The sequence below is a fragment of the Leptodactylus fuscus genome, chromosome 1 (assembly GCF_031893055.1).
Source record: "Leptodactylus fuscus isolate aLepFus1 chromosome 1, aLepFus1.hap2, whole genome shotgun sequence".
In the NCBI taxonomy this organism is placed as follows: Eukaryota; Metazoa; Chordata; class Amphibia; order Anura; family Leptodactylidae; genus Leptodactylus; species Leptodactylus fuscus.
In genome coordinates, this window is record NC_134265.1 from 294,109,567 (window position 1) to 294,124,280 (window position 14,714).

The window sequence follows — 14,714 nt, forward strand, 5'->3', positions numbered from 1 at the left end:
ACTCTGCCAGGCATCGGGCCTGGCAGAGCCGACTGCGCATGCCCGCACTACAAACGGACATGCACAGTCGGCTCTGCCCAGGCCCGATGCCTGGCAGAGTGAATTCAGAGCTGGAAGACGCCGCGGGGAAGCTGCACGGAGAAGATTTCTAAAGGTAGGAGAAGAACCAGCGTTGATTGGCTGACTGTATAGCATTCGGCCAATCAATGCTGGTTCTGCATCGAACTTTTACATTCGAATAGCGAGTGATACTCGATCGAGTACGAGTATTTCAAATACCATAGTATTCGATCGAATACCTACTAGATCGAGTACTACTCGCTCATCTCTAATTAAAATTCATTATACAAAGAATATACTTAAAACTAAATATGGAACATTATAAAGATTGAACTGATGCTTCTATTTATTTCTTCAATCTGTTGTAAAAAAAAAAAAAAAAAAAACACTTTACACTTTATGACTAAAGCCCCACCTTGCAAAACCACAGCATTTTGGCCATAGTGGAAATGCAAAGGTTGACATTTGCAGATGAAATCTGAACCAAACCAATGCTGCAGGTTTGAGGCCGAAGCCTCACATTGCAAAAACATTGAGTTTTACAATACCTGCAAAGTGAATGGGATTTTGGCTAATCCCATACACAAATTGCAGAAAAAAAAATCTATTGTGAAAAAGCTGCGTTTTCAAGATCACCCATGTTTTTGAAAATCATAGCAAGTCAATTATACCCGAAATGCAGAAACGCTTTAACCCCTTCCCGACAGCCGCCGTAATAGTACGGTGGAATCCTAGAAGTCAAAACCTTACTGAATGTGAAGAGTTGGCAAATCCTAGTAATAGAAAATCTCCACAGTTTTATACAGTATGTGAATGTTTAATTGTAGAGTGGAATACTTGTTTGTAAAACCTTGGTAAGACTATGGCTTCTCAAGACTCTAAACCAACAGAGCGCAAGTATTGGTTATCTGGTTTTACATAGAGTTTGTTGGATAGGCTGACAGGTTCATTCTAAATGGACTTAATGATCATGCACATTCTTGCATTTAGTTACCTAGTCGAACATTGTAAGACCTTCTCTCCATCTTTGTTGTTTTCTTCCTTGCTCCCTTTTTGAGTGGTTCTGATATATGACATAACTCTCTTTCATCAGTGTGTTGCCAATATCTCTTGACTGATTGTAGCCAACTGAATAGCATAAAGGAACAATAGAAAAAATAATTCAGTGAGTCCTGTATGCACTAATAGTATGTATAGTAAGTCAAGGTTTTTAATGTTATATGCATAGTACAGAATTGTACAGGACATACTCAGTCAAGTGTTCTGGATTACTGATGGTTGCAGACAAAGCCAGGAATGGACAACGAATCATGGATAGTAAGTGGTCCCAGATTTCTGCTCCGATTTCTCCTCCTAAGCAATGCACCTTGCAGTAAAATTCAGATTTTGAGTATTTAGATCTTTTGGTGTTATTGTGTACAGACCAATATAAATTGATTAACTACATCATGTTAAATATGTAAAAAATTTTCTTCAGCTGGTAATTAACTAATTGAAAAATTTCAGAAAATTTTAGTGCATGGGTTGCCACAGCCCTCTTTACAGTGGATAGGGCTTTATACAAACAGATGTAACAGAGCTAAACCAAACTTCTGAAATTGGTTAAATTGCTGCTGTACTATCACAGAATATATAAAACATACAATGAAAAGTAATTGGAAAACATTTTTTCTCTGATTTCTCATTGTTTGTTGCCTCCTATGATACAATATCACGCTGCAGAAGTTTAACCAATTGCAGAAATTTGGATTAGCACCGCTACATTGATGGTTGCAGAACTTGATCTACAGCTACAATAGATATTGAAATTACTAATGCTCAAACTGATCTCACCAGATACAGTGTTGGCCAAAAGTATTGGCACCCCTGCAATTCTGTCAGATAATACTAATTTTCTTCCAGAAAATGATTGCAATCAAAAATTCTTTGGTATTATCATCATTTAATTTGTCTTCAATGGAAAACCACAAAAAGAATTGTCAAAAAGCCAAATTGGATATAATTCCACACCAAACATTTAAAATGGGGGGGGGACAAAAGTATTGGCACTGTTTGAAAAATAATGTGATGCCTCTCTAATTTGTTTAATTAACAGCAACTGTTACATACCTGAGGCACCTAACAGGTGGTGGCAATAACTAAATCACACTTGCAGCCAGTTGAAATGTATTAACATTGACTCAACCTCTGTCCTGTGTCCTTGTGTGTACCACATTGAGCATGGAGAAAAGAAAGAAGACCAAAGAACTGTCTGAGGACTTGAGAAGTAAAATGTTCTCTGGTCAGATGAGACAAAAGTAGAGCTTTTTGGGAAAAGGCATCAACATAGAGTTTACAGGGGAAAAAAAGAGGCCTTCAAAGAAAAGAACAGTCAAACATGGCGGAGGTTCCCTGATGTTTTGGGGTTGCTTTGCTGCCTCTTGCACTGGACTGCTTGACTGTGTGCATGGCATTATGAAGTCTGAAGACTACCAACAAATTTTGCAGCATAATGTAGGGCCCAGTGTGATAAAGCTGTGAAAAAGAGGTCATGGGTCTTCCAGCAGGACAATGACCCAAAACACACTTCAAAAAGCACTAGAAAATGGTTTGAGAGAAAGCACTGGAGACTTCTAAAGTGGCCAGCAATGAGTCCAGACCTGAATCCCATAGAACACCTGTGGAGAGATCTCTTGATGGCAGTTTGGAGAAGGCCCCCTTCACATCTCAGGGACCTGGAGCAGTTTGTCAAAGAAAAATGGTCTAAAATTCCAGCAGAGCATTGTAAGAAACTCATTGATGGTTACCGGAAGCGGTTGCTCGCAGTTATTTTGTCTAAAGGTTGTGCTACCAAGTATTAGGCTGAGGGGGCCAATACTTTTGTCCGGCCCATTTTTGGAGTTTTGTGTAAAATGATCAATGATTTGACTTTTTTTTCATTCTCTTTTGTGTTTTTTCATTGCAAGCAAAATAAATGAAGATATTAATACCAAAGAGTTTGCGCTTGCAATCATTTTCTGGAAGAAAATAAGTATTATCTGACAGAATTTCAGGGGTGCCAATACTTTTGGCCAACACTGTACCAAAACCAGCTGATTTATTATGGTTAGAGATGGGTGAACCTCTCAAGATTCGTTTTGTTTTGGGGTTCAATGGCTCAGATTCCCAGTTTGGTACAAGTTCAGTTCTAAACACACTTTAAATTGGATTAAAATATAATGTAGAAAACTTGTAGGGCTCCTAGAAACCTCTATATCCAATTTCTATATCTCTTAGGAAAACATAGCCGAAGTTATGTCAAAGTGAAATGACATGTATGTCTGTGGAAAAACAAAATGTAAGCAGAGGATACAGAATCAGAGTTCAATCCATATACTGCACTGACACTGGCTGTCACACCTTTAACGTCTAAAAAGCTCCATTTATTAGGGAAATATGTGTGTGCTTGTGGTTTCATATACACACAGCGGTTATCCTACTAATCCTACTAATATAAAGTTTGTGTGTTTGGATGTTTGTGTGTTTGTTCCTCAATCGCACAAAAACGACTGAACAGATTTGAATTAAATTTGGCATATAGATAGTTTGTAACCTCGATTAAAACATAGGCTACTTTTTATCCTGGTAAATGACATGGCTTCATGTCTGTTATGAATTTATGTTCACATACTATATTACACTGCTCCTGCAGCAGTAGCCTTATCTCAGGTCCCAGGTCTGTTATCTCTATGTGTAAACACATGCTAACCCTCAGTGGACTGTGTACACACATTTGCATATTATCTGATCTGCTCCAGGCAGTGCAGACAAACTGACATGGGCAAACACCTTTTATCCAAACTGGGAGTTTGTCAATTTTAAACATGCCGGGAAAAAGAAAATCTAATTTGTCGCAAACAACGAGAGCTATGAAGGTAACCAGAAGTCACTGAGTTCTCGTCAAGCGGAGCTGAGGGGGATCATCAACTCCAACAACACACTCATTATATGGCGTCACAGCGAGCTACTGATATGCTGGAACAATCACAGGCACGGTGTGAAGAACAATTTCAGTGCCAGGCCAACTTGAGAGCTGCTGAAACGCTGGAGCAGACAGATCATCAACGCCAATAACACACTCTTTATATGGTGTCCCAGCAAGCTGCTGAGATGCCGCAACAATCATGAGCACAGTGCAAGGAACAAGTTCGGCAACAGGCCAGCTTGAGAGTTACCAAAAAACCGGAGCAGGCAGATCATCAACGCCAACAACACGCTCATTATATGGCATCCCAGCAAGCTGCTGAGATGCCGGAACAATCCTGGGCACAGCGTGAGGAACGCGTTCAGCGACAGGACAGCTTAAGAGCCCCCGAAACACCGGAGCACGCAAACCATCAACGGCAGCAATTTGCTGAATATAGGCAGATCATCGACTCCAACAACCTGCAGACGAAGTCACGGGCAAAGGCTAGTAATGCATAAAGCAATGGTTTGGAAGAAAAATTTGCCCATTTTGATGGCTTGCGAGTGCTACAGGGGCTTATTGTTAGGCGAGGGACAAATTTGTGGCTGTAAGCCATTTAAAAGGTGACGCAGAAATGGCTAATAAAAAAAAAAAAAGGCACCAAAAATAAGTGATGGGAGAAGACGTGAAATCAAGATTGGGGTTTTTTGGACATGTTTCCCTGAGTGGTAGCAGTGGTGACAGGCACTAGGCAGCTGTGGCAACATGTGTGGCCATGCGGCAGGGCATAATATGATGGACCAGGCCACAGGACAAGTCTGCCTGTGTGGTGGCAGTGGTGGTGGGAAATAGGCAGCTGTGGCAACATGTGTAACAGGGCAAAATATGATGGACTAGGCTGCACTACATGTTTGCCTGAGTGGTGGCAGTGGTAGACACTAGGCAGCTGTGGCAAAATGCGTTACAGTTGAAGTCTTAATTTTTGAATTTGCAGATTAGAAAAAAGATACTGTTTTTTTTTCCAGCCACTATCTTAATTTATTTACTTCATTGGACAAACCATCACCAGATTTGGCTTTAGGTACCATCTTTATGCTGATGACACCCAATTATACACATCTTCCCATGACATCACCCCTGCACTAATACAGAACACCAGCGACTGTCTTTCTGCTGTCTCAAATATCAAGTTTTCGCTCTATCTGAAACTAAATCTCTCTAAGACTGAACTACTACTGTTTCCACCATCTAATAGATCTGTCCCTGATATATCCATTGTAGTCTGCCATGCCCGCTGCCTCGGGGTCATGTTTGACGCAGACCTTTCCTTCACTCCCAACATTGAATCACTTGCACTCTCATGTCACCTCCACCTCAAAAACATCTCCAGATTTCGCCCTTTCCTTACCAGAGATAAACTAAAGACACTTATTGTCTCTCTGATTTATTCTCGCCTTGACTACTGTAACTCCTTACTAATCGGTCTTCCGCTTCCTAAACTCTCCCCTCTACAATCTATTCTGAATGCAGCGGCCAGGCTCATCTATCTGGCTAGACGCTACAGCGATGCCTCTGGTCTGTGCCAGTCGTTACATTGGCTGCCTATTCATTATAGAATAAAATATAAAGTTATCACTCTCATCCACAAGGCTCTCCATAATGCTGCACCTCCCTACATTTCCTCCCTCATCTCTGTCTACCGCCCAACCCGTGCTCTCCGTTCACTCAATGACCTAACACTTACATCCTCTATTATCAGAACCTCCCACGCTCATATACAAGACTTCTCCCAAGCTGCACCACTTCTCTGGAATGCTCTACCCCGGACAATCAGATTAACTCCCAATTTCTACAGCTTCAAATGCAAATAAAAGACACATCTTTTCAGACAGGCCTATCCCAATTCCTAATGTAATCCCTTCATAATGTAAACCCTGTACCTTCATTAGAATCCCTCAAATTTAACCCTCCTCTGTTCCAGCTCCCATATTAATCCACATGATATGATGCCATTTCAGGCTTGTTAGAGTTAAGTCCTCCATCTTTGTATTTTGGCAGCCATCTTGTACTCTTTCACATAAGTATGTATTTTCTGCTTAAGTCAAGGAGGCCCTTTGTTAGACTTTAAGGAATGTGATAATGAACGTTAATGCATAGGTTGCTAATCATTATCTCTCAAGGGCCTCATCTTGAGAAGATGCAGCTGACTTTGTATATCTCTTATCTCCTTTACATGATGTATGGACACATAACCAACAAAAGTATTAATCTTATGGTATCTGGGCACTTATGGTATCTGTCATATTTTATGGTATATGAAGGTCACTTAGCGTGTACAGACACAGAATCTATGTAGCTCATTGTTAATCAAGTTGCAACATGTCATCTTATCTCTTTTGCCATGATATATACATATAGACATAGTCTGGGATGTTAGCTTACACATAAGTATTTTGAATCCTTCTTTGTTTCATGGGAAAGTCCATCCCAGTGTGGAAAGCTATAATGAGATGCAGATTATAATGAGCCTCAGCCAATAGCCATGTGCCAGGCTTGTCTTATATCTCTATAACCAATCATGGTTGTATTGATTAGAATAGCCAAGCCAGCTCTTTGTCTGTAATGTATTTAAACTACCTTTTTCTTATAATAAAATCAGAACTCACTTGATACACTATCAGCTGCGTGTGTGTGTGTGGCTTCTCCAGGCCCAATGGGTGGTAGCTCATCTAGGCCTGTTAATTATTTAATTTGGAACTCTGCAACATACTCTTATGAGGACCCTTTAATGTCCCCAACAGGCTAACTATATGTCCAAGCACCTTCCACATGTTAAAGGACACGACTGGTCACAGCTCATAAAGTTTTATGTTTGTGCAATGTCAGTAACCTCTATTACAAAATTGTCTAACCACTGTATAAGCAATGCCGCCACTGCTACCTCTTGTGTCACCCCCTCTACCTCATAGATTGTAAGCTCTTGCGAGCAGGGCCCTCAGTCCCATTGTGTGAAATGACTCTATGTAATGTATCTTTCTGTCTGTATTTGAACCCTACTAATTGTACAGTGCTGTGGAATATGTTGGCACTATATAAAATGTATTTATTATTATTATTCATTGTTTACACTCAGTTTCTATGGCCACTGGGCTTATCTGCTCATTTCCCAAGTGACGTAGCTGCCTGCTCTCAGGGGGGGGGAGGGGCTGAGTTCTCGGCAGCAGCTCTGAGCTGTTTATGTCTGACAAGTAACGGAGCTCCTCAGATAGGGGAGGGGGAGGTGAGAGCTCCGGGATTTCTGAACTCTATCTTCAGCTCTTCCACTTATCAGCCGGTTTAATTGAATTTGGCTGATAATGGCTGAGATAGGTAGTCCGGTACGTCTGTATGTAATGCAAGCTGCCTCAAATCCAGCTCTGCTACATCAGCCTCTACATCAGCTTCATACTGTGGTAATGCATTTACAACCAATCCCTCATTACTAACTTCAAACATAGCAGATAGCAGAGCAAGTGAAACCCCGCTCACCAATGTGCCAAGAAAACCAGGAAGTGAACAGAGTACAGAGCCTGCAGGTTGGTGAACAAGGGTTATGGGAATACCCTTTTAATATATCATTTGTACCACAAAGTGAACCCTGTAAATATAGATTCCAAAACTGATGTTTTTTCCCCATTACCTGTCAACAAGGATACAAGTTATCCAATACATTATACACTGTCTACCAATAAGTATTTGCACACCTGTGGTCCGAGCGGCACAAGCAGCAATGACAGCCTCAGCCCTCCGGGGCATGCTTTCCACAAGTCCTTGTATGATAGCTAGTGGTATTTTATTCCATTTGGCTTGGAGAAGACAGGTAAGTTCTTTCACTGTTTTTGGACGGATGCTGCGACCCTGAGTTTGGTGATCCATCTCGTCCCAGAGATGCTCAATAGGGTTCAAGTCTGGGCTCTGGGCAGGCCAGTCCAGTCGGTTAATCTGATTGTCACTATACCAAGCCATGGTAGACCTCGCTACATGACAGCTGGCGTTGTCATCCTGGAAGTAACATTGGTCCGACTCATACAACCGCCATACTGTTATCTAAAATAGTGCAATAGGCGTCGGTGTTGAGTTTACCATGCACTGGGATCAAGGATGTCAGTCCATACCAGGAGAAACACCCCCAGACCATAACTCCACCGCCGCAGAACTTTACTGGGTGTCCAAATACTTATTGGTAAACAGATTATGTACTCCAAATTGGTTCCTATAAAATTTTAATCTTTTCTTGTAAAATACAAGATCCAATACAGAAAAAACAAGTTATTACTGCTGAAATATGGAGGAAGGGGGATTAACTGGTCCTAAACGTTACAGCATTTTTGCCAAGTTTTTGCCAGATATATTATTTGAGACATAAATTCAGGCTAAGGCCCCATGGGAGGACCTGTAGCAATAAAGCGCTGTGGGAAAAACCGCAGCGGCAGCGCATCGAGATTCTTCCCGCAGTGCTTTAAACAGAAAGTTTGCAGTGTTTTTGGATTTTCTGTTCCAATTATACCTATGGGGAAATCGCCAGCATTTTGGTAGGTATAACTGACATGCTGCGATTTCCAAAACCACGCCGAGTTTGGTAATCGCAGGTTTGGAAATCCTGGCATGTCCACACGGTGGTTTTTACGGCAAAGAATCCCATCCACTTTGCATGTACTGTAAAATACAGCAATTTTTTCTGCGCTGTTTATGCCGTGGGAAAATTGCGCCGTTTCTGGCCTGTGGGGCCCCGGCCTCAAACTCTACAATAAAAAATGGAGACTGTTAATATCATTATTACATACCTCATCAAATATAACATATTTGATTTTTTTCACCCAATCCTGTTGATGTGGACTTAATAGAAGAATTTCTAAACACTGTGGCACCGTGACCAGTACCTGTGAAACAGTGAACAATACAGAGATCAAAGCAAGGACTGGGCTCTGTATACATATATCTATACTAGCAGAGATGTAAAAGCATTTCCCAGTATAACAAATCGCTTATCAGACTCAAAGATCATGAATATTTTTTTTTATTTTTTTATGTAGATTGTGAGCCCCACATAGAGCTCACAATGTACATTTTTTCCCTATCAGTATGTTTTTGGAGTATGGGATGGAAATCCATGCAAACATGGGGAGAACATACAAACTCCTTGCAGAGGGTTTTTTGCCCTTGGCGGGATTAGAACTGAAGACTCCAGCGCTGCAAGGCTAACCAATGAGCCACCGTGTGGCCCCAGATCATAAATATTAACTGGTATCTTTTTAGGTGGGAAAGGGGACTTTGGGTGGCATCAGGACTCGGTAAGTACTATTCCTGCATTTGTTATAGCCACTATCTCTACAATATTACATTACTGAAACTAGAAGAAACAAACTCTAAAATTATGAATCATAGATACATATTGCATACAGTAATAGGAAAAGAGGTAGGTGGTCACCTAAGGTGCCATCTCCAGACAAGTATAAAATAAAAACAAAAAATGCATATTACCACCACATGATCTATAGGAAATAACGCAGTATTCATGGTGTTACGCCACTGTGTGTATGTATAATATAGGTAGGCAATTCAGACTAGGCGTTGAGATCACAGAAAGATATGGACCAAAATAGATGTAAACTGAGGCACGACAAGGTAAAGATGGCATTCAAATCATAGAGGAAATACAAGCCTCTACCTTAGACCCGAACACACATTGCCCCACATGACTTCTTTGTAGTTATAATCATTTTATTTTCACATTGCTAAATGAGAATAAAAATACGTACCTGACTGTTTAAAGCATCATTGCGAAAATCACGAGTGAAAACCCCACACAGCACAATTCCATTTGGTAGATCTTTATTGAATTGACTTATAACAGTAGCTGCAACTTGATTTACAAGAGCCTGTATGGGATAAAGTTGTTGTATAAAGGTAAACAACATGGAACTGCTCAGATTTATGTAACTTCTAGAACAATAATAAATCAACTACGTAGCGGGCTGCAGCAAAAAAAAAAATGCAGCAGAAATGCAACGCTTTTCAGAGAAAGGGTTTCTGCTGCCTTTCTGCTTCCATTAAACCTTTAGGGAAACCGCCAGAGTTTCCATTGGTATAACTGACATGCTGTGATTTCTAAAACCATGACAGTTTTGGAAATCGCAGCATATCCGCTGCACATATTTTTCTGCAACGTGCGGATGGAATTTACTAGAATCCTATCAACTTTGCAATGACTGTAAAACCTCTACACCACATGGGGCCCAGGCCTAAAGTAGTTGTTCAAGCCTGGATAATGATGGTCCAGCCTTAGGATTAGATCAGATCAGTGGAGGTCCAGCACCCCCACCAATCAAATGTTCTCAGCACAGTGTATGGAGCTGGAAGCAGAGGGCTCTGTACGCTGCATAGTTGTCATGCCACATTATTGCAGCTCAGCTCTCATTCAAGTGAATTAGAATTAAGCTGCCATAGTACAGCATGGCTACTACACAGTCTATGGAGCTGTACACTGTGCTGAGAACAGCTGAAGATAGGCTATCATTATCCAGTATTGGGTAACAATTTTACCATGAACAGAGTTTAAACATATTGCGAGATCAGGTAACGGGTAATTTGTTTTATAAGGCAAGATAATGGGAAATGTTTTCTAATCCTATAAATTTAGTGAAGTGTCAACCATATTCATCAACATGGCGTACTCTGTTCTATGAGCCTAGAGTAACTACTGACCTATGACCTCTGCAGCTCTATTTTTGGTAAATAGGATGCACAGTATACAATTTTAAAGACGGGTGTCAGAAAAAGTTGTTGATGAGCTTTATAAATATGGTGGTCAACATCTTTTGTGAAGATGGATACAAGGGCTGCTTTGCAACATTGTATGACATGAAGTTTATAAAAGCCTATAGTCTTACCTTAGTGGGGGCCACATAAACTACAACTCCTTCATTGCTTTGCGACAAAACTTTCTCCATGCAATAATAAGATGCGTATGTTTTTCCTGAAGATGTTGGAGCCACTATGATTGCAGATTCATTTTTGTCAACCACATCAAGAAGTTCTCTCTGAAAGGAGAAAAAAGAAAAAGCATCCATATTATAAATGCAAATGTCAGCTCGTCTGTCCTCTAAACACCTAACCGTTCACCCCAAATTTTTGTATAGGTTCCATACTTGTTGGCATTAGGGCACTATGACCAGACGCGGTTAGGGAGCCTGCACACGGAGTTTACGCTCGCTCATTCTGAACGTAAAACTCATTCAGAATGAGTGGCATAAAAAACAGATCCCATTGAGTTGAATGAGTGCCGGCATACGTGCGCTCCCCATTGAAATCAATGGGAGGCTTTCTCACCTATTGCTTTCAATGTGATATGCACGTATCACATTGAAAGCAACGAGTTTTTACGTTCAGAATGAGCGGAGCATAAACTCCGTGTGAAGGCTCCCTTACAGTGTCTCTTTCTTATGCCCCCTCAAGCTGGGTTCGCACAGGGCTTTCTGGAGGTCGCCTCAGAAACTGGTCCAAAAAACCTGTGTGTACATCACATGATAATGGACTGTATATCACATGACTAAGCAGAGATCTAGAAAACAGTAAGGAATTGATAAAATATTGGAAAATTGTACAACATTTTATTATACAAACAATAACATTTGACTCTCAATATTTGTCTGAAATTGGACAACCCCTTTAAGCTGCAAAATTAAGGCCATAATATAGCCACAAACATGACCTATAACACACCATTGGATAATGACACAATCTCCATGAACTAAAGCTTCTAATTGTAATTTTTTTTTTATTTTTCAAATTTTATCGTCCAGTAGCAAGTTGTGCAGGGAGCAGGTGGGTAATCCACCACATTATATCTACAGTACGCAAAGACACTCGCTTTTTAGAAGAAGCAGCTTGTCAACAACTGGTTTTTTTTTTTTTGCAGTGTGTCAATTCAATTAACCAAAATCACATTTATTGGTATTGTAAAACACAGCGTTTTTTTTTTCCCCCTTATCATTTTCCACTGGAGCCAGAAATGTGTTTTTTCAAAGTGAGGCGTTAGCCAGAAAGTCAGCATATACCTAAAAACAAGTATCCTTGTACTTATTTATATTTGCTTCAATTACCTGCCATGTGTCCGGAATGAAGTGCTGCACTCTTGGGTCTGGATCATGTCTTTCATCCCTCAACAAATGTTGTCCCATATACTGAAGCTGAAAACGAACTGAACCAACTCCTACTGCATATCTCCTCTCTGTCCCTTCTTCCTTATGGCTGGGAACCTATTAAAACAATGTACATTTATTTCCACTCAATTCTTTATTTTACAGTTTGAATGTAAAAGTGTTTGTTCCAGCAAAATATATTCATCATATGATTCATACAATGGAAGAATTGGCTCTCTGGATGAAAAATCAACAATACAACCATCATACTATTGTTGATTTGCCATGAGGTCTGCAGGGATTCTGTAGCAGAGAAGATATGTGATATCTAGAGATGAGCGAACACTAAAATGTTCGAGGTTCGAAATTCGAATCGAACAGCCGCTCACTGTTCGTGTGTTCGAACGGGTTTCGAACCCCATTATAGTCTATGGGGAACATATACTCGTTAAGGGGGAAACCCAAATCCGTGTCTGGAGGGTCACCAAGTCCACTATGACACCACAGGAAATGATGCCAACACCTCTGGAATGACACTGGGACAGCAGGGGAAGCATGTCTGGGGGCATCTAACACACCAAAGACCCTCTATTACCCCAACATCACAGCCTAACAACTACACACTTTACACACTCAATACCACCTCTCTGACAGTAGGAAAACACCTTGAAACATGTGTATTTGGCACTTACAGTGAGGAGAGCTTGTCACCAGCAGTGAATTTGGCCCTTGTAGTAAGTTGAGGTTGGCACCAACATTTGTTTTGAAAATCAGGGTGGATTGAGCCTCTAACCAGCAGAGTTTGGGCAAATTCATGGTGGAGGGAGCCTCTAAAAACCCCAGTTTGGACCAATTCATGGTGGAGGGAGCCTCTAAAAACCCCAGTTTGGACCAATTCATGGTGGAGGGAGCCTCTAAAAAACCCAGTTTGGACCAATTCATGGTGGAGGGAGCCTCTAAACAGCCCAGTTTGGACCAATTCATGGTGGAGGGAGCCTCTAAACAGCCCAGTTTGGGCAAATTCATGGTGGAGGGAGCCTCTAACCAGCCCAGTTTGGGCAAATTCATGGTGGAGGGAGCCTCTAAAAAACCCAGTTTGGACCAATTCATGGTGGAGGGAGCCTCTAAACAGCCCAGTTTGGGCAAATTCATGGTGGAGGGAGCCTCTAAAAACCCCAGTTTGGACCAATTCATGGTGGAGGGAGCCTCTAAAAACCCCAGTTTGGACCAATTCATGGTGGAGGGAGCCTCTAAAAACCCCAGTTTGGACCAATTCATGGTGGAGGGAGCCTCTAAAAAACCCAGTTTGGACCAATTCATGGTGGAGGGAGCCTCTAACCAGCCCAGTTTGGACCAATTCATGGTGGAGGAAGCCTCTAAACAGCCCAGTTTGGACCAATTCATGGTGGAGGGAGCCTCTAAACAGCCCAGTTTGGGCAAATTCATGGTGGAGGGAGCCTCTAAAAACCCCAGTTTGGACCAATTCATGGTGGAGGGAGCCTCTAAAAACCCCAGTTTGGACCAATTCATGGTGGAGGGAGCCTCTAAAAACCCCAGTTTGGACCAATTCATGGTGGAGGGAGCCTCTAAAAAACCCAGTTTGGACCAATTCATGGTGGAGGGAGCCTCTAACCAGCCCAGTTTGGACCAATTCATGGTGGAGGGAGCCTCTAAAAACCCCAGTTTGGACCAATTCATGGTGGAGGGAGCCTCTAAACAGCCCAGTTTGGACCAATTCATGGTGGAGGGAGCCTCTAAAAACCCCAATTTGGACCAATTCATGGTGGAGGGAGCCTCTAACCAGCCCAGTTTGGACCAATTCATGGTGGAGGGAGCCTCTAACCAGCCCAGTTTGGGCAAATTCATGGTGGAGGGAGCCTCTAAAAACCCCAATTTGGACCAATTCATGGTGGAGGGAGCCTCTAAACAGCCCAGTTTTGGCAAATTCATGGTGGAGGGAGCCTCTAAAAACCCCAGTTTGGACCAATTCATGGTGGAGGGAGCCTCTAAAAACCCCAGTTTGGACCAATTCATGGTGGAGGGAGCCTCTAAAAACCCCAGTTTGGACCAATTCATGGTGGAGGGAGCCTCTAAAAACCCCAATTTGGACCAATTCATGGTGGAGGGAGCCTCTAAAAACCCCAGTTTGGACCAATTCATGGTGGAGGGAGCCTCTAAAAACCCCAGTTTGGACCAATTCATGGTGGAGGGAGCCTCTAAACAGCCCAGTTTGGACCAATTCATGGTGGAGGGAGCCTCTAAACAGCCCAGTTTGGGCAAATTCATGGTGGAGGGAGCCTCTAAAAACCCCAGTTTGGACCAATTCATGGTGGAGGGAGCCTCTAACCAGCCCAGTTTGGGCAAATTCATGGTGGAGGGAGCCTCTAACCAGCAGAGTTGGTGGAAATCAGGGTGGAGGGAGCCTCTAACCAGCAGAGTTGGGGGAAATCATGTTGGAGGGAGCCTAGTATTAGCAGAATTGTGCAACGCTTATGGTGGATGAGTATGAGGATGCGGAGGAATTGGAGAGGTTGAGTACAGACATGGAG

At 41.9% G+C, this 14,714-nt stretch overlaps 1 protein-coding gene across 1 annotated transcript in view; it reads right to left on the reverse strand.

Annotated features, from left to right (window-relative positions):
- Nucleotides 1–14,714, reverse strand: part of LOC142217740 (putative ATP-dependent RNA helicase DDX60) — a 99,154-nt gene that overhangs the window by 38,897 nt on the left and 45,543 nt on the right. Inside the window, exons 16-21 of the mRNA XM_075286111.1 lie at nt 12,127–12,282; nt 10,915–11,064; nt 9,784–9,903; nt 8,809–8,904; nt 1,311–1,426; nt 1,055–1,188 (exon numbers count right to left, since the gene is read on the reverse strand). Coding sequence (XP_075142212.1) covers nt 1,055–1,188; nt 1,311–1,426; nt 8,809–8,904; nt 9,784–9,903; nt 10,915–11,064; nt 12,127–12,282 — 772 coding nt within the window. The remainder of the gene's footprint in view (nt 1–1,054; nt 1,189–1,310; nt 1,427–8,808; nt 8,905–9,783; nt 9,904–10,914; nt 11,065–12,126; nt 12,283–14,714) is intronic.